Source organism: Orbicella franksi, chromosome 1, assembly GCF_964199315.1.
Source record: "Orbicella franksi chromosome 1, jaOrbFran1.1, whole genome shotgun sequence".
Taxonomy (NCBI): domain Eukaryota; kingdom Metazoa; phylum Cnidaria; class Anthozoa; order Scleractinia; family Merulinidae; genus Orbicella; species Orbicella franksi.
In genome coordinates, this window is record NC_138145.1 from 27,664,719 (window position 1) to 27,688,965 (window position 24,247).

The 24,247-nt window shown below is 38.8% G+C and overlaps 1 protein-coding gene across 3 annotated transcripts; it reads right to left on the minus strand.

Annotated features, from left to right (window-relative positions):
* Window positions 1–2,087: 2,087 nt before the first annotated feature.
* Window positions 2,088–18,579, minus strand: LOC145500694 (sodium/potassium/calcium exchanger 4-like). Of its 3 annotated transcripts, none has more exons than XM_081480233.1 (8): window positions 17,993–18,579; window positions 14,216–14,359; window positions 11,447–11,752; window positions 10,730–10,833; window positions 9,808–9,908; window positions 8,844–9,166; window positions 7,631–8,008; window positions 2,088–5,966 (listed from the first exon to the last, which is right to left on the minus strand). In XM_081480233.1, exons 2-8 carry the CDS (start codon window positions 14,355–14,357, stop codon window positions 5,635–5,637), a joined length of 1,686 nt encoding a protein of 561 aa, XP_081336359.1. In that variant the 5' UTR covers window positions 14,358–14,359; window positions 17,993–18,579; the 3' UTR covers window positions 2,088–5,634. The 3 variants fall into 3 exon arrangements, with proteins under 3 accessions (XP_081336359.1, XP_081336353.1, XP_081336348.1); XM_081480227.1 differs by having other exon boundaries at window positions 14,216–16,054; window positions 16,086–18,579; XM_081480222.1 differs by having other exon boundaries at window positions 14,216–18,579.
* Between the last annotated feature and the right edge of the window lie 5,668 nt (window positions 18,580–24,247).

The following is a 24,247-nucleotide window of genomic DNA, read 5'->3' on the forward strand; positions in this document are numbered from 1 at the left end:
TGGCTTGAGTTCGCTTCAGATTTCTCGACGTTTCTTTAAAATGAAATATCTCACATAACAAGAGAAAACAAGCATTAAAGTTCCTCGAAATTAGTAACACGGGTTATTTAGCGTTGACACAGCAGAGGAAACGAAAGCGAAAACTCACGTTTTCAGACAACGCGAAATGAGCTTCACTCACGTCGGGCCCGAACGCAGAACGTCAACTTGTTTCCCGCCAGTCATGCGCAGTGGACCTTTTGGCTTTTCCCTGATCTTATGGCGTTCCCGTCGCCGTCCGCGTTGTCTTTGCTTAAAGTCCCTTATGACGCCTTCCAGGCCGCAAGACGAAGAACCCTAGAGAGAGTATGTAAGGAATGCTAGGAAAATTTCTTACCATTTCTCTGCGGTACTTACAGTAGAAGCCCCGTGCGTCTCGTCATGGTGCTATGAAAAAAATGCCAGACCTTGCATCAGTTATAGGGGTTTTTTTAAGTCCATTATTAATCTTTTCAAAACAGCAAAAAAAAGTAAAAAATAACGTTAAATTCTCTACGATCCATACTTTTAACAGTCTTCGCCAATGGGATACAAAGTAATAAAAGGGCCCTTGGTTTAAACGGAAAAAAACATTGTACAAAAAAATATATAAATATTCACTGCAGCAAAAGATAATGACAAAAAGTCGGAGTCCCCCTGTGGGGGTAAGCACAATGCCGTTCAAAACCGAAACTCCGAAATATAACCACTGGGCTACAAGGGGACTCAATGATTTGGGTAGCAAATTTAACGCTACCTATATGCACATGAAATGTAGTGTTTATTGAAAGGCTAATCTTGCATTGAGAAATGAGCTATGAAGAATTGACAGACCTTCCATCATTAATATAGTTTTCTTAAGTCTATGTCTTAATATTTCCAAACCAAAACTAAAATAACGTTTAAAAAACAAAAAACAAACAAACAAAGAAAAAAAAATTGGAGTCCCTCTGCGGGGGGCTGAACGCCATGCCCTTCCGAACGGAAGCTCGGAAATGTAACCACTGGGCTATAGGGGTCTCCTTGAGTTGGGTAGGAACTTTAACGCTACCTATATGCCCATGAAATGTTGTTTTGTTGACAGGCTAATCTTGCATTGGGAAATGTGCTATTAACTTATGACAGACCTTCCATCATTAATATAATATTTTCAAAACAAAACAAGAGTAAAGTTGAAGAAAAAAAAACGAAGAAAAAAATTTGGATTCCCTCTGCGGGGGGGGCTTAACGCCATGCCCTTCCGAACCGAAACTCGGAAATGTAACCACTGGGCTACAGGGGAACTCCTTGAATTTGGTGGCAAATTGAACGCTACCCGAATGCACATGAAATGTAGTTCTTATCGACAGGCTAATCTTGCATTGGGAAATGTGCTATAAAAAATGACAGACCTTGCATTAGTTAAAGAGTTTTTTTAAGTCCATTATTTAATCTGTTCAAAACAAAACAAAAATAATGTTCAAGAGAGAAAAAAAGAAAAAAATTTGGAGTCCCTCAGCGGGGGGCTTAACGCCATGCCCTTCCGACCCGAAGCTCGGAAATGTAATCACTGGGCTACAGGGGGACTCCTTGAAATGGGTAGAAAATTTAACGCTACATATATGCGCGTGAAATGTAGTTTTTATTGAGAGGCTGATGTTGCATTTTGAAATGTGCTATGAAAAAATGACAGACCTTGCATCAGTTAAAGAATTTTTTAAGTCCATTATTTAATCTTTTCATAACAAAAGAAAAATAACGTTCAAGAAAAAAAAAAAAAAGAAAGAAAAAAAACTTGGAGTCTCTCTGCGGGGGTTTTTAACGCCATGCCCTTCCGAACCGAAGCTCGGAAATGTAACCACTGGGCTACAAGGGGACTCCTTGAATTGGGTAGCATATTTGACGCTACCTGTATTATTGTATGCACATGAAATGTAGTGTTTATTGACAGGCTAATCTTGCATTGGGAAATGTGCTAGGAAAAAATGACAGATCTTGCATGAGCTATAGAGTGTTTTTAAGTCCATTATTTTATCTTTTTAAAACAACGAAAAAAAAAAGTAAAACTTAGCATCAAATTCTCTAAGATCCGTGCTTTTAAAAAGTCTTTGTCTATAGGATAGAACCTGATAAAAGGTCGCAGGTATTGAAAAAAAGCATGGCTAAATGGGTATTTCACGGTCGGGCAGATCAAGTCCTTTCTTAAAAGGTCATTTCACTATTAACTTTGTTTAAACGGAAAAAAGATTGTACAAAAAGTATATATATATTCAGTGCAAGAAAAAAAAATGAAAAAAAAGTCGCAGTCCCCCTGTGGGGGCTGAACGCAATTCCCTTCCGAAGCGAAGCTCGAAATTTTAACCACTGGGCTACAGGGGGACTATTTGTGACTATTGGTGTTCCATTTGCATCTTTAGAAAACCCTTTTTAAGTCGGTTGTTAAGTCATATGTTTACCAGCCTTGGTGTTCCATTTGCTGTGGTATCTCCATCCCTTCTAAGGACTTCGCATACTGGTTTCGTGCTAATAAAGAGGGCTTAAAAAGAATCAAGGCATGGCTAGATGGGCATTTTACGGTAACGTAGGGTGGATGCCCTTTCTTAAGAAACATTTTCAGATCAAACTTACTTCAAACGAGAGAAAAAAAGATTGTACAAAAAAATATATCTATTCAGTTTGACAGGAGAAAGAAAAAATAAAAGCGGAGTGCCCCGACTGGCGTCAGCAGGGCAGATGCCTAACCGATTGGGCTACCGGGGGACTCCTTGTCTAGATAAGAAAATTTAATAGCTGAAGACGTGAAACAACAATATAGGTATGACTGACAAACTAATTTTGTTTTTACAAATATGCCATTGACAAAAATCTTGGTGTCTCAATAACTTATTACCACTCTAATGATATTCGTTCTTTTAACAATAGTAACTAGAAGCTTTAGGAAAAGTTTAATCAAGTGACAAAGCTTAGCCCAAAGTGTAGTTATGTGTTAATGCCCTAAAAGTTCAAACAGAAACTTTATGACAGTTCTTTAATATTTTTGCATCTTTATAAAGGTTTTTCTCAAGTCAGTTGTTAAATAATATGTTTACAAAGATTGGTGTTCCATTTGCTTTGGGACTGTCCTTACTTTTTTTAAGTCTTCGCACATTGTTTAACCACTGGGTATTGCTAGACTCCTTCATTGGTGGTCTTTATTGGTTGCACTGAGTGATCTTGCCTTGTCGTTTTTGCGCGGGGGGTTGGGGTGGGAGGCGAGGATTATAAGGTTGAAATTACACGGCATTACAAAGAACGAGCAACAAATAACCGAATATCAAATGGAAAACTTGGAAAGTAATCACTAGTATATTTTCCGTCTGCAATCCTCTGTGAGTGGTTACTTCACCACTTGCATGCACTGGTAACCACTTCATTACCTGTATCAGGCCAAACTTATAATACCTCTACACACCTTCTTCACCAGTGACCGCCATTGTTTCTTAACGTACGTATATGTAAAAGGCGGAAGTTAGTTTTACATGACGGTAACCGATAGAACAAAGTATGCATTGCGGGCTCTGTGCAGATTGTTAAGTACAAATTTGAAGAGCCATGTATTCTTTGCAAGAATCAACTCGAACACTCAAAGTTTTCAATACAATGTAAAGTTCGTCGTTTTGAGATACCCGGTAACTGAAAAAAAAAGAGAAAAATACAGGAAAAGGTGCCCATTTCTTAATACGGTCCATTTACGAAAACATTAATTTTACTATGCAAACCTTGGAACTGCGAAACCACCGCGAAAAATCCAAACAAACATTCCTTTTTGTGACTTAACTTCTGATATTAATTGCATTCAAACGCGAGAAGACCGCCACTGAACAGGTCTGTAACATTGATGTGATAAAGAAACTCTCTTTATCCCTTTGTTTAAATGTCAAACTAGCTACTCACCTTCTGCAACAATTTTTTTTTAACCATGTCAACATCGACCTTTGAGTACTTAAAGAATAAAAGAACAAAAGAAATAAAAAAAAATAATAAAAATAAATAAAGAATAAAAAACGCAAAGAGTCCGTGTTTGCATGTGGTCTTTCAAACTGAACTGTGTAATAACTTCTACTACATGTCGCGAGGTAAACACCAGTTTATTTAATTCCTTAGTTGTTACCAGTCCCAGTACTCCGTCTGTCTCCTAAAAAGTCTGGGGAGACTGGAAAAAAAAATACCCAGTTGCCCTGGGTTAGGGCGACGGGATTTAACTTTGAGATTCAATATGGCGGACTTGACAATTGAATAATGAAAAAAAAAAACCACTACTGTCCACCTTCTAATCAAATCCATACAAAACTAGAGCTAAAAATCACCGATAGAAAAAAAAAAAACCGTAATTCTTTTCTCGTTGTTCTATGAAACCATTGTATTGCGCTTTTTGATAAGGTAACTAGACTTAGGTTAGCGAGGAGAATGTGAGTCACAGTAATTGCAACATTTCCTCTTTAAGCCATGTGCCAATGTACGCACATCAAGAAGCATGCACTAAAACCCTTGGCAAATACATTTTATATATACCTTCCTGGTTAGCTACCTTATTGTTACTTATTTTCGCGAGACATAATTAATTAAAGACCCGCGAAAGAACGTTTTCGCGAAAGAAAGTTTTCGCGAAAATTAACCACGCGAAATTTAATACCCTTCTATATATTTATTTAATCAACATGAATGGCAAGCCTTTTCAACCACTTGATTAGCAGTTTGGGGCGTTTTCTGGTATGGTTTTGTGTGACTGGAAACTATTGCTAAGAAAAATTTTATTTTGCCAGTTCTGAGACTAATTGGCTGTTACTGAAGATCAGTATTTTGACAATTTTCCCGAAATGTATTTCCTTTTAACGTACTTTTTGGGCAAATCGCAAAATTTAAGTCCCGCGAGACATACCCGTGCAATTTCGCGAAATTAAGTTCCCGCGAAAGTAAGAAACAATAAGGTACACTTTATTTAAGCATTTACCATCAGCTAAGCAATATGCGTTTAAGGAATTCCCGATATTATACTGCAAATGACTTCAGGGCTATCTATTCAAATTTGACTAAACTTTTTAAAATCCTAGATTTGGCTAACACTATCTGAAAGAGTTCTATTGTAGTAAAGACTCGCCAGGGTCTATTGTGAGTCTTAGATATCATTGGTTATGGAAAATGTGACTATTCGCCGATACTCCACGCTTGCACGGATTTCAGTTATCTCACAAAAACCTCTCATAGGACAAAGAAAGTTTCTACTAAATTGTACACCGTGACGACAATCGCTTATGGGAACCTACGAGTAGTCTCTAAGTTCTTACAAAAAACGATTCCATAAAGATGTAAGCCGTGGGTAACACCCAGCTTATATATACTGAAAGAGTCGTTCAAGTTCTGTTAGTTATAATGATGCCTTCAAACAGCAGACATCGTTGAACTCCGTGGGAAAGTCTTTTTTTAAAACCCTCAAGTCCGAAGACTGGCCCACTACAATATACCATCTTTCACGTTGGTGAGTCCAAACGAAAGGCAAACAACTTGTGTTGCGCTTCCGATCATGTTCTAAATTCTCCCAACTAGTCCCCTAAGAACCACATGATGTACAAAGACGACAATTTGTTTGTTGTTGCTGAATCAAGTGTCCACGATGCACATGGGTGGGTTATACTTTCCAAACGCGTTCATTTCCACGTAGATCGATATGCCCATGAATATAAAGTAAAAAAAAAGATAGATGCAGCCCACTTTTTTGTTTAAAACCCATTTGTAGTAGTAGATGATAATCAAAGTGACAGCTATGGAGCCGAGAATGAAGAAACAAGAGATGAACAGTCCATGGCTGTTGATAACCACAGTCGAATCATAGTCCCACACAGTGGTTTTGACAAGCCAAGGGATTCCCAGGCACAGCAGGATATCAAAGACGTTACTACCCACAGTGTGCGACACTGCCATGTCGCCGTCACCTGGGAGAGTGAGAAAAAGTTAATTAATGTGTATGCCGAAACACTAGTTTACATATCTAGTATTCCACTGATTTCACGACGAAGTCGTTATTCTTCCTTCCCTCCCTTTTTTTTCTCGTCGAGTGAACAACGTCGTCGTCGTCGAGTGAACAACGGCTACCCTATATTCTGATAGGCTGTATTTTCTACGTCATGGTATTAATATATTTATACCATGCCATAGAAAGAACAGCCAATCAGAATACAAGAAAACAGCTGTATACTCGACGCTATTACACCCAACCTTCCAATCGTGCGCTGCGTTTTTTTTTTTTTTTTTCGTTTGTTTGTTTTTTCAGTTGGTTATGGTAAAGTTACTAGTAAACTGAAAGTGTCCGCCAAAAGATGAACATGGCAATGTTTTTAAAAATAACTGCGCCGAACGTAATTCGCAAGTGGTCCAACTTGGCGGTCCGTATTCTTATGATCGGACTGCTCAGGGATCCAATCAGAATTCTCCTTTTCATCTTGGAACCGGTTTGCCAAATAATAGAACACTGGACAAAACTGTTCTGGATCGACGCTTTAACGCACAAAATTAAAACAAGCAGAGCGATGCAAATAATTTTTTGATGGTCTTAAACCTTATTAAATTCCACTCATGGAAAGTTATTTTCATATAGATCACGCAAGGAAGACTTCCGTCACAGTGTATCTAAATTTGCGGACTGAATCACAAAAGTACGGAAAATTGCGCGGTTTCTGAGAAAAAAAAAATAGTCATGGGTTACATCGACATCGTAGAGTTAGACCAGTGTTGTTGTACGAAGAACATCGTTACGTGTTCGTGGATTTTTTTTTTTCATGAATTTGGCGAGAACATGGTATGAGGAAGGAGAGATAATCCATCTAAACAGCAGTTATAATCCTGTGATACATCAGCGGTTTAGAGAATCAAAGACTCATGTTGTAGTGCTACCACTGAAGGGCCAGAAGGCAAACCAAACAAAAATTTCAAGCTGTTATGCATGAAAATACGAGAAAATGGCAAGGTCCTGATGGATGAGCCCGGAACGAGGTCCAGAAACTTTCCTAAAAGCACAAATAGCTTTGTCTGAAGTTCTTGACCGACAACGCTTTAAAACAGCAGTGTTTTGTGCAATTGTGGCTTCTACGAAGCGCGAGCTAAAGGCAGCCACCTTCAAAACAGGTGGACGACCGATCTTGTGGCAACAACAGTTTAACGACTTTAAGGAATATCAGTTTCTGAAGACAGTATCGTCTTTCAGTGGCCAAATAAGTTGTAAGTCTTTCTCATGCTTTCTTGTCAAAATCTTGACAAAAAAATCCGCCAGCACATAAAGAGTTTCTTTGCAAAACAACACTCCAGATGTTTCTCTTTTTTCTCAGAAATTGCGTGATTTTGCATATTTTTGTGACTCAGTTACCAAATTTGGACAAGGTTTAACGCAAGCCTTTGTTGCGTGATCCATATAAAAAAAAGTTTCCATGTGTGGAATTTAGTTAAGTCTAAGACAACCACAAAATTATTTGTGCCACTTTGTTTGTTTTAATTTTTTGTCGTAAAACGTCGATCCAGAGCAGTTTTGTCCACCGCACTAACTAAAAAAAAAGGCAGTGGTATTTTGGGCGACAAAAGTAACTTGATTCTGTAACAACCCTACCTTTTTGCGCTACGAAGAGACTTGATAAGCAATCGGGCACGCTACTGCCAAAGGCGACAAGTGAAAGGCCCATTACTGTATCTGGAATCATAAACGTGTACCCAATAATGGTTACCATCCACACGAGAATGTACGAAGTGACTCCGATCCACACTATGCACACCACGAACGAGAATCCCACGAACTTGCGACAGGATTCCTTCTTCACATCCGGGATTGTGAAATAGAACAAAATGTTGATTGGCAGTCCGAGGGCCCAACAGATGCGGCCCCAGGTCCCCTCAGGAGGACTCCACGGAGTTCCTAAAGTGAGATCTGGGACTTCGTGAGGTCTGTGCTGATCGTACTCATGATGATGAGCAAGATGTTCACCACTCTCTGGATAAAAAGGAATAAAAAAGGGAGAAACAATTTACATTTTGTTCACGAAATGCCCAGCATTGTTGCCACTCTATAATATCTGGAAGAATGTGCACTGTAAGGGATGTTCTAAGACGTCGCCACTACTAAATGATAAAGAGTGCTTTTGTGAATTTGCCTTTACGAGTTGTGAATTTCCAGTGTAATCTGGTTATCTCCCTTCTTCGTTGCCGTGTTTCTGTCACTTCCTTGTATAAATTTTGTAACCATTTTCGCGAGGTGTCCATCGATATTAGGGTACTTGCAGATTCTCGTTATTCAAAACCCAATTAATGAGCCACAATAACAGGGTTTCGCCTATAGACATTTTCCTAGACCCTTGGCACTTCGTTATGATAATAATAATAATAATAATAATAATAATAATAATAATAATGTCGTGGCTAATCGCCGTCGCAAAGTACAGCAACGACGCAGCTCAACAAGGTCGAACCGAAAGCATACATTGGGGCCTCTGGCAGCCGCTATACGGTCCATGTGTGACCTTGGAGCACAGCTTACAGCCAGCTGGAATCAGCTGTATGTTGGTTTTTGCTGAGGGGGGAAAACCGGAAAACCCGGAGAAAAACCCTCGAAGCAGAGAAGAGAACCAACACAAACTCAACCCACTTATGGCGTCGGGTCCGGGAATCGAACCCGGGCCACATTGGTGGGAGGCGAGTGCTCTCACCACTGCGCCATCCCTGCTCCCCTAATATATTGAGGGATGAACTGTTTTTATCGCATGAGTTCTACTATAGCTCAATTTGAAACGACATAAGATAACCTCTTGCGTGACAAAAGAACTGTTTACCTCTAAATCCTTTGTGATCCTTGCTCGTTGCTTCCTCCTGTTTGCTTTGTTCTTGATCTCCATTTTCCTTATCAGTCGTTTCTTTGTCGGCATCTTTTTTCTCTTCGCCATTTTCGTCTCGTCCCTTAGATTCAGAATCTGTTGTATCATCGGCAGCAAGTTGTGAATACCCGTTTTTCTTGCCGTTTGTGGCGTGTAGCTCAGATTTGTACTCCGGGCTGGTTGTATTTGTTACTTTGTAGAGCCAGGCTTCGATGCGAGGATTGAAGTACATAATGAGAAGGTACACAGAATAGAAGCAAACCATAGCCGTTGCTTCTGACCTGCGACATTTACATTGACTGCATTAGGTTATAACAGTCAAACCGAGAGAGGATGAAGAGTAAGACAGTCATTCTCAAGTTATTTTTAGACATGGCACCCAGCTCTTGCGCGGATAATGTTGCCACGCGCAGTGCGCGTACGTTTTTGTGGAGGATAAAATTGAATAGCCCCGTGAATAGCCCCTATCCACGTGAACAGTTTCGGTTTCACAAGATTAGCTATTTCCAGACCCTCCAGGGATTTCTAGCTCCGGGAGTTATCTAATTATAACTTGAGAGGGGATTACCATGGGAATAAGGCTAGCTACGGACAAGCGTTCCGGTACGAAGAACTTTTACCACCTTCTGGTCGCGCGCAAATTGGGACGAGAGCAAAAACACTGACAAACGAGAGGATTATGTGGCGACCTCGCCCCACCAACCCCTACTTCGACGACCTTCATGCTCTCACACCAATCTGCGCCCCACCAGAAGGCGGAAAAAGCTCTTCGTGCCGCAAGGCTTGCTACGTAGGTTAGAATAAAGCCTAAATAAAATTAACCATAAGATGAATTAAGCGCCCAGGACTGCCTATTACAAATTTTACGTTTAAGGGAGTGGAGGGCGTGTATTCGAGAGAAGAAAACCAGAACTTATCTCACCAGATGACAATGTTATCCATGAGCACCAACATGAGAATTACCAGACTGAAGAGGTAGAATAAGCTATCTCTTACTAGAGGCCACCAGGCCAAGTACAAAACCTGTGGGAAGATAACAGTTGGTATTAGGGGAAAATTAACACTCGTAAGTTTGGTAAAACCATTTTGTCGCCAGCAATTGTCACAAAGAATTGCGATCGGAGTTACAGGCAGTTTGCAGAAGACTGAGACGATTACGTACAGGCATCTCAATAAGCCGGCATTTAACTTCGGTCTCCGAATTACGAAGCGTGACTGTAGCTGGTTAAAGCATTGCTACAGCCCATGAATGGAATGCTTTTCCATCATTACAGGTCATCCCTATCATTTTGTCAGGTTGCCAGGACGGTTTCCTAGTTTCTATGAGTAAGGCAGAGCAGTGGGAGGCGCAGTGGCCTCATGGTTAGTGTGCGCTCGTCTTCGGATCGAGTGTTTGTGTTCTTGAGCAAGACACTTCACTCTCACAGTGCCTCTCTCCACCCAGGTGTATAAATGGTTACAAGCAAAATTAATGCTGGGTGTAACCCTGTGATGGACTAGCAACCCATCCAGGGTGGAGTAGAAATACTCCTAGTCGCTTCATGCCACGGAAACCGAGATAAGCTCCGGTCTGACTAGCCACTTGGCTCCTATGTAGACTTGACCTTTTTCACCTTTATTACTAAGACATAGGGAGAGATTTTGAGACAGAGCAAGGCGTCTTTCCAATGATTACGACACAAAATCCTCAACAGGGCTTAGCCCGGACCCCGTCAATTCCACATATCCGACGCATTAACCATGAAGGCACATATCTCCTACAACGTGTCACTAATTTCCCGTGATTGCCTTTGTTAGCTTCCATATTCAGTGAATCCTAATTAAAACAATACGAGAATGCTTACCGTGCCTGCACCAATACCACACACACCAATAACGAAAAGCACGTTGAAAACCGCTGACCCTAAGATAGTGCCAACTCCAATGTCCCCCTTTGTGACGAAGACACCTGAAGAGAAGAAGACATAGTGAAGGTCTTACTGGAATCACGAATTTTTCTGAATAGTCTATATGGTCTGAGTGTGTTTTATGTATTCCCGCTTGTTTGCATTGCACTACGAGAGTCGTCTTTATATATTCAAAAACTACCTATCAAGTGATAAAATTACTGATAAACGTTAACCTTCGATTAAGTTTCAAACCATTAAGTATCAAATATTCGCCTCCTGTTAGCACAGGAAATTGGCACAGAGATTGATATTTTCTGAGATTAATTAGGGATATGCTTAAAGATCAAGAGCTTTGTCTGTGGAGACCATAAGAATCTGGATATAAGTTGTCAGATCAATACATTTAGGCCTGGCTTGTATGGTTTAATCGCCATGAAGTTAAAAAGGAAACATGCCTACATAGCTGGGCTCTCTTCGCCTTGTTTGAAAATTTTCAAAACCAAGTTGTTGTTACAAAGTTATGGAATAGTCATTCAAAGACATGCCAATACGATCACACCGGTTAAAAGGCGTGTCGTAGAGATGTCAAGCTATTGTTACAATTATTTTTTGAACCTACCCATCCTGACAACCAGATACTAAGTGTGTTTTATGTTTGTTATCGTTACCCACCAATTACAGAGGCGAACAGCTCTGGAGCTGAACTGCCTAAGGCCATGAAGGTAGCTCCAGCTACGTCGCTTTGAAGCCCCATCTTGTCACAGATGATCTCTAGGCACGGAACAAAGTAATCATCGCAAACGATGGCTATGGCCCAGAACATGTAGAACGCTACAGCAAAGTTAACAACGACAGCGCCGTGTTGTCTTTCCGTCTGAGTAAAAAAGTCATTCGGGAATTCCTCTATCGATGGAGGCGTGCAGTTTTTTAGTTTGTGGGTCTTGTGAGCGAGAAGGCGCCTTATTGTAAGAGACTCATCTGAAAAAGAAAACGGGCGAGAGGAATATGATTACATTGGAATTATTGCCATAATCTTGTTGTTAAATAATCGGAAAAACAAACAAACGAACAAACTAAGAAGCCGGCGAACAAAGTTTAAAAAAATAAAAATGACATGTGAAAATCTGTACGCTCTGGTAGACTACCAAACACAACTTAACAAACAAGCGAACTAACGATGTCTATTTTGTTTCCGTGCCATAGAAAATACAGCCAATCAGAATACAGGAAAACCGTTTTATATTCGACGGCATTACATCCAACCTTCCCATCATGCGCCGCGCGTATGTCGCATAGATTGTGTTGGCCACTGTATTTTCTAAGGCATGGAATAAAATAGTTATACAACGCTCTCTCGTGATATACCATGGAATATCCCACTTGTCACCTACATTTTCTTTTGTATACACACTCGCGTAAAGGCTCGTGTGACCAAGAAAATGCAAATGACTCGTGGGATATTCCACGGTATACCACTCGAAAGCGTTGCAGTATGTAGTGGAAGGGTTTCCGCGAAATTTTACTTCAAAAGCTGGCAAACAACATGGTGGAAATCTGTTGAGTGAATAGACGTCCGTTTCACCTACTGAACCACAAACGGGGCATTATTTTAGGGCTGTGAAAAAATAGGGTGCAGTTACAAGTGCTTTCTTGTCACACCAGTATTATTTCTTTTAAATTTCATTTAACTTTGTGTGAACGGGACATAATATTAAATTCTCTATAATCATAGAGAGCTATTGCTGGAGAGATATTTCTTGTGATTTACTGAACGTCTCCTTAAGTGTTTCTTTTTGGCCTTTTAATTTCGGTACAGTCGTTAGCCACGTTTGTACAGACGTTTTAGACGAAATTCCTTCAGTTCAGAGCGTCTCTTTATATGTAAAAGCGCTTGTGAGAAATGTTTTCCCTTTGCAGTTCCCATGCTTTCTTTTAAATTCTCTTTACATAATTTGTTTGCGCATGAAGATAACATGCAAAAACCAATTCCAATTCCATCACCCGTGCCTGTTAATTTATAGTGCTGTGTTGTACTTCCAGACAAAGGGTAGATGTTGTTGTGTTGGATAATCAGTTCTTGGATCTGTCGAAAATTCTGATTAGCAAAAATAGAATCTGTAGCACGATACGGATTTTTTCACGGCGCAGTTCTCTGATGCCTATTTATACTCGTGAGAGGAGAGGAACTGTGCCTAGACACGACACCACGACGATGAGGAGTGCAGCATTGTCCTGTCGATCTGAAGTCTTACTGTTAGGCCAGATTGAAAGAATAACTGAACGTTATCAGAATGGCTGAGAATTACCCACGAAGAATGCAAAATCACCTCATTTGATATTGTTCTGGAGTACTCCGTCCTGTTTAAAATAGTTAAAAATATTAAAAGCTCTCCACATTTTCACTCCCTAGAATGGAACTGATGCACTGTCAGAGTCTCGAAAATAATATTAAAAGAAGCGCATCTCTGGAAATCCTTTAGAAAAGAATTTAAAGCTAAACGGGTAAGGGCTACTCTACTGAGATTGGCATTTCTTATTACTCCACTTGAGCACACCAGAAGAGAACACTCCAAAATCAAACCCATAATTATCGTGAGAAACTGAAAATGGAGATTTTCTCTTGTGGTAATCTAAGTTATTTTGCCCAGTCAGTCAAGCAATGACTCAACTTGACAACTCTACGTTAATTAACACTTGAAAGTCTGTAATATAACAGGTATTTCACGCCTCTAAAGATAACCAATATTTTTTAGAATCAGTGTTCAAATAATGACGTTTAGAGTTAATCTTTCCTGGCACTTGTTTGTTGACTTTGCAAGGGAGAGTTAAAATCACAATAATTTTATTGATTTATCGTTTAAAAAACCTGTTTCATTGCGCTGGGGAATTATATTACATTGGATGCAATGATCCATAAATCAAAATTCCCAAGTGATACATGTAGTTTTGAGAACTCCACGATTAGCTGAAATAATACGTGCTTGTGAGGATCTAGGGGGTATAACAAATATCCTGGCAAAATTTTAAACTTAGAATGATTTGTTGTTCCTTTTGCAAGTGTTAAACTATTGGAAATTAAAGAAAAGATAAGTTCTGGAGATTAGCAGATGAATAACAGTTACTGTTTTGCTATGGATTGCTCCACTGAGCAACAAATCGGAAACCTTATAGCAACTGGTTTATTGCATGTAAAAAATTTCTATTCTCTTAAAAAGGAACAGTATCATTGCCTCCATTTGTTTCATCTAAACAGGTAAATTTCTAAGCGGCACGAATTTCTATACATTCCTCATGCTAGGCCACCACCTTCAGTTAAACGATTATTTACTTTGCAGGTCGGCTGTCAAATAAAAACAACTGAAAAACATTCTTCTTTTGACAAAACAAAGGCACTTTACTAGCTTTAGTTAGTTACAGTTACTTTCAACAGTTAAACGATACCTGAAATTTCTCTTGCAAACGGCATATCTTCTCTTGTAACATCCTTTATTAGATCATGGTATGTCCAAGTGTAAAACACAAACAGGAATGCCGCGGCTGTCCCAAAGGCCAACTGTACCTTGAGCTTTCTCCGCCGCCTCATAGCTACGAAGAACGAATCAACATGGCAGCAAGATCAAATTCTCAGCTAGAACAAGAAATTTCTTAAGCCAAGACCAGAGCATCGTAGTTTCCTTCTTTTGCTTACACAATACAGTACTTATGTTGTAAGCTATTGGTTATTTATACAAAGACCTGTGGGGAGGGCAATGAACCTGTCACAGGCGACCAACCGCGACCGGTGGATCAAGACGAAAATGGCGGGAAACAGTGATCTCCGATTGTAAACTTTGGCAATTCCTCTCAATAACAGCCTACTGCAAATTCAGCATAAAAATACTTAACAATGTTCACGAGTATGACAAGCTGAACACCAGGTTTGTGAATCGAAGCTAAAATATTTTTATTTGATAAGAAAGTGCTTTTGTCGTTTCTAATAAAACAAACAGCATGAGGTAAATTGTCTTGAAGTAATGGGTGAATGGAATTAATAGCCTCGTATATGAGTCCATTTAATAGTTTAACAAAAAAATTCAACAATATCAAATTAGATTGGTTTGTTTGTGCTTTTACAATGTACGGTAACTACCAATAATTTGCAACAAGAGGTCGCCAATCCTCTCGATAAGAACTATTCACGCATTATAACTAGAGGTTTGGAAACTGAAACTGGATCGAGAAAATTAAGCTCACTGCAAACTTTGCGCATCAAGAACGCGCATGCGCAATTGTTTTTGGCGTGGTTACCAAGGGAACAGAAAAGTTAGAATTTAATGCAGTTTAACTATACTTGGTAACTTTACGTAGTCCTCTACCTATCGCTGAGGAAATGTGCTTGAAAAGCCCCTTACTTACTTTACTTATATTAATTAGTTAAAGAAAGGGGCGATTTGTTATTCACATTTCTGTTATTCACATATTAGAATGAGAGAATGATTAGTGCTGTCAAAGTGCAAGTACACATGCAAGAATCATAGTACCGAAGCTTGCGTGTTTTAACCCTTTCTATTCACGTTATGTAAGTCCACAAATTATTGACAAATGAGTTTCAATCGAAACTGTACTTTGCTCTGTTAAAAAGTAAACAAAAAGAAACGAAAAGTTTAAAGTAGTGTGGGAGAACAAGAGCCCACTGGCACCTCTAACAAATCCATAGTTACTAAAATAGAGAGGCCCTGTAGTTTCTGTTCTTATCGCTGAAAACCAACGTTGGCCATATTTATTACTTCAAAAAAGTTAAACGCAAACCCTAGATACAACACTTTTGTTGCACGAAAAAAATAAGATTTATATTAGAAACTACACTTGTCGCTTTCGTCTTCTTCGGCAACGGTAACTTAAGGACGTTCGCGCTAATTGTTTCTGCGTATCCTTACTGCGCACGCAAATTCACGCGCCACGTCATGCATCGAGCGCGCGCGCTAAGTACTAAAATGAACAATGATCGGGCAGATGGCCATTGCTATAACCGTGACTTTGCTTGGATTTAACGATCGTGGACGTTCGGTGACCCCTACTTTTCTTTCCAGAAACAGATTTTATTTACAATTATCTACACATTTTCCAAAAATGAACAAAAAATCAATGTGGGATGTGAAAAAAAAAAATTCAAGATTTCTGTCCCCGGGACATCGGATCCTGCCATCTTGCGGCTGCAAGGCGTGTGAAACTATGGTCGCTAAATGCGAACTTGTTCTTTAAGGAACCTCACCAGTTGACTAAATTCACTTAATAGGTCCACTTAAACAATATTTGTCAGAGAACATTTCACTTCAAAGATCTAATTGCAATATTTTGGGCTTACAGACACTGTGGCCTTATTCGCTAACGAACCCGATTTTTTCAGATTTAGGGTGTTCTCTCCAAAACGAAGTCGGTGACCCCCCATTTGTTTTACATTTCTGACATAACTAACTCATCATCTTACAGTGGTAAAAGTGTCAGAAAAAAATCAATGTTGGAAAATTTTCGCGCGAACGTCCTAATACAGTATAGCTACTAGGTTTAGTCGAAATATTAAATCAAAGACAGAATTTAAACAACGCTGAAAGACAATTTAACATTTAAGGAGGTTCACGCGAAGGTCTTCTAATACATAGATATTTCCCAATTTTTTTGTGGTTAGATGATGAGATACTTAAAATATCCTGATTTTTAAAATTTGGGGCACGAAACTCCGCATGGTTTCTAGGGTTTTTACAGTTAAAATTATTAAAGATGAGTCAAGACAGGCAATCTATCTCATCATATTTTGCATAAGTGGTTCACTTGTGTTAATAATTCCAAACTGCCATCCTTTTCGGAAAACTTAAAGAGGAATTTGAAGCTGTCATACAGTTAAAAGAAGAGCTTCAAAGAGCGGAATCCGGATGGTGCGCGAGACAAAAATTTCTTTCTTCCACGGTATACTTAACTTTATTGTTTCGAAAAAAAAAAAAGGAAAACGGCATAGAAAGTAATCTACAAAAAGAGAAATAGGAGTCAACGCTCTTACTCTATCTGAATCCTCGAAAACTTGTAGTATGCATTGGCCACCAGCACTATAATTGTTAACTGAAGATAATTTAATATTTAGCTCCGGTCAAATTAAATGCTTGACAAAAAGCTACGTTTTTAGCAGATCATAGATTCGTTACCTGGGACCTTTTTCATCTATTGGCGCGATGACACGAGATGAGATCTAGATTAAATTGTTCGGTTGAATCATTAGGGAAACCTTGAAAGTACCGCCAGGGCTTGACCTTTGTAACAACACTCTTCTCTTTTTTTTCTTTTGGTAATAAAGAAAGAAGATAAGGAAAGAAAACGTTTATTTAATGACGGTCACGAAAAACTGATGCCACGTTTTCGCGAGAAAAGTTGCACTATGGGTTAAACTCAAAATAAAATGGTTGTTACAAAGAAGCGTTGTCTTGGAAATGGATTTTAAAATTGTAAATTTTCTTTTTGTTTTTGACTTGTGATGCTACATCTTCAATGGAATATTCAATTCGTTTTTTTCATGTTGTGTTCTGAATTTATTCAACTTCTATAAGAAGCCAGAAACCAGTATTGAGATTATTTTCCAAACCACCCATCATTGTGTATGTGTTTTCTAAAACCAAGTCTTCTTCGCTTCAACAGGATGAGCGTTAATTACATACAAGCGTAGAGATCTTTAATTTGCAATTTGCTTCAATTGCAGTTCAATTTACAGCGGCGAAAAGGCGGCCATGAACCGGCTCACTGTGAAAAACACACTATAAAAAGGAGCATTGTAACATGTGAAAGTACATTTAATTCAAAACTTCGCTGAAATTCCCAATATTTGCCGGCTCGGATTTTGGTCCATATATCATATCGTCACGTTCCTGCGCTCGAAAGCTGCTACCACCGGCTGCAGTGGTAACAAGAAATTACTCAACGCGGATTAAAAACTGTCGCGAATCTTTGGTGGAAGGCCAGCTAGGACATTTTTCATTCTGTGACCTTCCTAGTCGAAAGCAAACGAGCGTCTAATGAACTCAGTAAGAACCAAGTCACATCTCCTGATGCGAACACGAATTGATCACGATTATTTCGATCCATATTGTCAAGTCTAATTTAGTTTCATTCAGACTAAATGTTACTTAACTTTCCTTTTGAACTTCATGATGGGATTGTAATTACTTCTATCATTTCAAGAGGATAGCATCTTACCTGTTGTCTTCAAAGTCCCATAGGCGAACGTTGCAATTTAGAGGAGACTGACTTAGTTTAATGTAGAAAGGCTCTGCTTTGATTCGTTGGATAATACCGCCAGAAAATTTGTAGCATTGACACAATTGATTAAATTTATGATTCGAAAACAGTCGAGATCCAAACACAGTAGTAATGATAGTTGGAGAATGAATTATCGATCATTAATACAGACATTGCAGTTTTTGCAAGATCAAACTGAAGGATGTTTAACCTAATTGTCAAGAAAATGTACTCAGCCGCCTATTAACCAGAGCACTCGTGCCCATTTTTCCGGCGACGGCTTAGTCGGTTGCTTAGTAACGATAAAGGACAGTATGATGAATGAACAAACACTTTTAGTTACTTGTAAAGGCACCGCTTTTTGTTAGTTTTATTTCAAGTGTTTAAGCTAAAACCTTCCCTGTTAACGAAATAAACGCGCACATTTTGATACCGCGAAGAGATCAAAGAGAAGTGACTTGCCCTGCACCTAGTTCTTGTGTTGGCATACATCAATGGAATGACCCTATCTGCTCTATCATTTATTATTTTTACCATCTACAACTGTTACCTACCACTGAGAAAATTGGCTTGAAAAGTCCCTTCTTTGACGGCAACTAACGAAGTAAAAATCGTGCATGAAAACACAAAAAGAAGGACCAAACATTTCATGTACTTGCTTAAACAAGATACTACAAATTTAGCAGTTTCGTTAGTTGCAACGAAGCTGATATGTAGTGCAGCATCCTCTCGGTAGCTGGGTACGCTGTTGTTGAAACGTTTGCGCTACAATTGATAACCGCTAGACCAAATGTCTCTATAAATAGTTACATATAGAGTTAGAGAGAGGTAAGTCCTTCTGTCCAAAAAATATAAATAAATAATGATTAAACCAGGAGCCACTGATTTTAACTCGCTAAAATTAAGGCCCTTTTCAATTATTAAGATGGTTTTACTTATGATAGAACCTTGCACTTGACTAAATCAAAGACGCTTTGAACTCTGTGAGTGAAAATATTACCGTTTGCTCATCCGATTGCTAATAGCGTGTGAGTCATTATTCAATTCAGGGTCTTGACTAAACTGGGGTTTGGACACCAGCGCCCTTACCTGTTGTATTGTATTATTTGAGTCGATGTTTGGTGCAGATCTTCACCTTAGAATTAATTTCCTTTTTGGAGCTTCTTCACGGTAACGGCGCTATATCAAACGCTGCAGGAGGAATGCGGGCTTGCTTTCGACTACAGAACAAGGAGAGTATTGTTTGGTGGTTGCTATTAGATACCTCTAACCAGTTACAGAACGCAAGTCAATGATCGCAGAGAGTTTTAGCTCGAAAGCTAATGCTCTGGTCTTTAAGTTGTTATTTTTGGAGTTACTAGAAAGCTCGTTTCTGAAAAAAACGTCACAACCATGTACACAGCCGTGTTTTAATTGGACCGTTCTTACTCGCACTCATTTCCATTGCTTTTTCGGTTGCTCAGTAACCTAAAAAGCAGTGCAGATAATGGCCGCCTATTTTTCTAAGTTACTTTATAGAAAATTGCAAAGGTACAGACTTTGAAACTTTTTCAAAGAGATGTTAAGCGAATGTCTGAATCTAATGCAAACTTAAGTATTGAACAAAGCACGAAAAGTATCTATAAGTTGTGTTTGTTTAGTTGTTGGGGAACGCACCCACTGCAATTCCCATTATGCGCTACGAGAATCTGGATATACACGGCTCTCATTGAAAGCAGCCGAAAACTGAAGATTCATGCACGCGAAAAATACACCGAAATAGTAAAAAAAAAAAAAATAAAAATAATAATAATAATAATAATAATAATAATTAAAAAAATTACAACAACAACTATCTAACAATTCCTATGTATTCTCGCACCTGGCTTTAACATAAGCGCTTTAATTACTGAAATGTACAGTTGGACCAGTTGGGGTAATTATTTTTAATTTGCTGCGGCGAAAAGGCGGCTATAAACTCACTTTCTGTGCCAAACGCGTTATAATAGGGGTAACTACAACAAGTCAAAGTATATTTATCGAAAATTTTGCAGAAATTCCACGTCCCTACGCTCAAATTAAAGCTGCTACCACGGGCTGCAGGAAATTACTCCAATTATTGCTTTTCTCTGGTGGAAGGAAGATACCATTCCAGTTGGGACATTACCTTCGTAGTCCAAAGCGAACGAGATTCAGATGAATTAGGAACCATTTCGTATCTCCTCATGCGAACATGAATAGATCACATGTTATTTCGATTAAAAATGTCAAGTATAATTTTGTAGATTCAGATTAGATGTTACCTTTCAACTTTACGATCGGATTGTAATATCTTGTATCATTTCAAGGGGATAACATCTTACCTGTTGTTTTTAAAGTTCCATAGGCAATCGTTGTAAATTAGGGGAGACTATTAACTCTGTCTTAGGTAGAAAGGCGTTGCTTTGAATCATTGAAAAATACCGCGAGGAAAATTGTGGCACTGGCACCTTTGATCAACGGCGGTCGAAATCCAAATACAGTATTAACTATAGCTGTAGAATGGATTATCGATCAACGAAAATTTAAGCTTCGCAAGATCAAACTGAACTGTTTTAGAAAGCTGTCAAGAACATGTACACAGCCGTCTATTAACTGGAGCACTCGTGCCCATGCTCCTGGCGACGGATTAGTCGGCTGCTTAGTAACGATGAAGGAATTAGGCAGCGTAGCCGAGTGGATAGAGCGCCGGACGTGAAATCCGGAGGTCGCAGGTTCAAGTCCCACTCTAACCACTACCCGGAGTTTTATTTTTAAGTTCAAGTCCTCGATCATGCTTGTAAATAGGTAACTGGTTTGCCAAGCTCCCGACAGGTAGTTGATATACTTGTTTCTTTCAGTTTAAGTGGCATGCCTGTGACCCAGCTAGGTGTAGCTAAGCAAATTGACCAGTATAAACAACAACATTTGAACATTTTTTTCTTCGACATTCTGCACAGTATGATGAAAACACTTTTTAGCTACCTGTATGGGTATCGTTTTTTAAGTTTTCTTTTAAGTGTTTGGCTAAAACCTGCTAACGAAATAAACGTGTACATTTTGATAACGTGACGAGATCAAAGAGAAGCGACTTGCCCCACAACTAGGTCTTGAGTTGGAATTCATTAACGAGTCCCGATCCACACCATTATTACTTATTTTTACCTCCCATGACTCTTACCTACCGCTGAGAAAACTTGCTTGAAAAGTCCTTTCTAAGACGGCAACTAACGAAATATAAATTTTTCATCAACATGTATAAGGAAAGACCAAAAATTGCTAATTTCTACATTACTAAATAATTGATCACGCACTTGGTTAAAGCATACTATACAATTAGCAGCGTGGTTAAGTGGAAAAGAAGTTGGTTACGAATTTTTGTTTTAAAACATTTGTGATATGATTGGTAGCAGTTAGCTACAGAGAGGTGAACCTTTCTGTCCATAATAAATAAAAAGCAATTTAAGGACGTGGCACGAAGCGGCGACACAAATATCGTGCGCAGTAAGGATGCGCAGAAACAATGGGCGCGAACAACCTTAAAACAGATTTCGCTGAAATTAAGGCCCTTCCCGACGATTAAGAAAGTAAAAGTACGATAGAACTACGCACCTTACTGAATTCAAAACGCTTTTGGACTCTGTGAATAATGAATGAATCGGATGCCAAGACTTCAATTTCAGTTTTTACAATAACTGTCCAATTTCTCGCGCGCTGATTGGCTCAGTTTTTATCATCAATAAGAGTACAGACGGATAAAATTTTAATTTATGCAAGCTTTCAAGTTTCAAGCTGTCAAACTGTCAACTTTTTACCAATGAAATTTAATGAACTTTTTTAACTGGCCAATCAAAAAGCGAGAAAAGCTATTAACAATGTTCGCGTCATTTTGAATAAAATTCACTCATCTTTGTTTACGGTTTACGGCAAATTTATTCACTTATTCCCGGCATTTGACCCTTTTTTGGGGTCTTGTTATTGTAAAAAAACAAATTGACGTCAGTTTTTTTATGCGTCTGTCCTCTTATTGATGATAAATTGCGTCATAACATTGTCAAAGTGGCTGTGGAATCACGAGCCGCGAGCGAGTGGTTGTGCAGTAAAATTAGAGAAGGGTCTGGACACAAGTGCCCTGAAGAAAGGATATCGACAACTCAAAAGACGAAACCTGCTGTAATTTGGTTCAGTTGATGATTGAACTCTTCGAACTAAAAGTCGTTTCCCTCCACTCAGTCCAGCACTAATTTTAACCCCGATTTCTCGAACTACCCCATTTTTCAAACCAAGCCTTGTTTCCCTTGGAGACTCGATTTATCGGCATTCCACGTAACTTGAGGTAATAACACAAAGGAATCACATCTAACCCGTAATATTGCAGCGTTCATCAAGGGCTACCTTCGCTATAGCTGAATTTCGCCCGTCCTGCCGTTAGCGAAATGAACCTATATTGTTTGGATCTTTATTCGACAGGGACGTAAATAAATATAAACAAAAAAACAAAATAGACGTTTAGAAATCGATCTTACGGCCCAGCAGAGTCAAGAATTGCTAGAACGAAGATAACTATGCCGTATTGGTTTACAAATACAATTTAAAACTGCGGGAGTGCATCTGTAATGAATCTAACACACGATCATGCATTTCTTACACATTAAATATAGCACCGTCATTGGCTATTTGAGATGAAACGTAAAAATGTAAAATTGAAATCAAATCGAGAGACAAATCAACACCATAAGCTTTAAAATAAGGGTTGTCCAATAACTTCAATCGCTCATTGTCAATTTAGGAAAAACACCCCTGAATCACACGAGTTAGACCGTTCTTGATTGGTGCAAGTGGAACTAACCTTTTTCCAGCTCTTTACATCTGTATTGATTTCGCACCGGGCCACAAATTGAAGGAAATGAAAAAAAAAAAAAAAACGTCAAACCCAGGGACAAAAATGATCGAAAGAAGTTTCAGTCATTTGAGAAGTTCACCTTTCATCGCGTTTTGTTTTCGTCCACCAACAAACAAGAACCGACTTGAAAGACAAAACAATTAACTTCAACCAAACAATGATTGCTATAAAAATGTGATGCAATAGTTATTCCCTCAGCCCTTGTGGGGTGTTAAAAACAAAATTGTTCTGCGGAAGATGAAAAATAAGTATAGATGAAAAGGTAGATATTGATAGATTGTAGATAAAAGCTAGACAAAGCGTTTTTTTTTTTATATTTGCTCTAGATATCTCACTTTCCAAAGGAAAAGAGCTTTCACTTTAAGCTGCCTACTAAGTTAAGAGCCGTTTCAGTAGTTGAACTCTCAAGTAAATAACAAAACAATGGTTGCTTCTTACTTGGGCCAACGGTGGCAAGTATTACAACGTTGCAAGTCCCGTTCAAATAGATGGCTGCAGACCAATGACATCTATTTCTATACATAGAAATGAAAAGCATCCTACCTAATGTATGATTCCACAATGGTTAATTCCTTCAGTAGCCTCTAATGGCTTCCCATGCCACCGCTAAATATAGAATCCGTATCTTGTGGTTTGTCGCCCCGCATATTTCAGACCATGTGATATTACCCTGGAGACTGCATTCAGATTTACTGCCATCCAAGTGCATGCATGCGGGTGCACACCTTTTAGATTCATATCAAAGAACCAGTCATGATTCCACTGACACGAGATAATCGATTTGAAAGGTGTTATTAACAAATTTTAGCCAGGGGTGGGAAGGACTTTAAGTAACCGCGGTGATTTCACTTTCCTTACTTTAACAGCATTCAACATACAAAGGTCAAATGTTATTATTTTTCTTAAAATTTATCAGGAAACTGTTTGATGAGTCAATTATTTGGAGACGACGTTTCCAATTTAGTGGTTTTTTTAAGTTAATACTTCTGTTTCAGTGAGATTTTAGGTTTTATAAAGAGATTTATTCAAAACTTTTACAGTTCTTGTAATCTTTATATATATATTTTGAAATCAATTTTGGAGCCGCTAAAAATTATGAAATCCAAGATGGTGGATCCACAATGGCGGACATCTTGAAAAGGATTAAGTACTAGAACAGGAGCACCAAGGGTAGTAATACTCTCTTATTAAGGTAGGGTATCATTAACGTGTTGGTGATCTTGGCCTCATGCAGAACCGCCAGGCCCACCCAAAGTAAAATTATTTGGCTTAACGCAATGTATGTTGTTGTGTAGAGGAGACAAAATAACTGC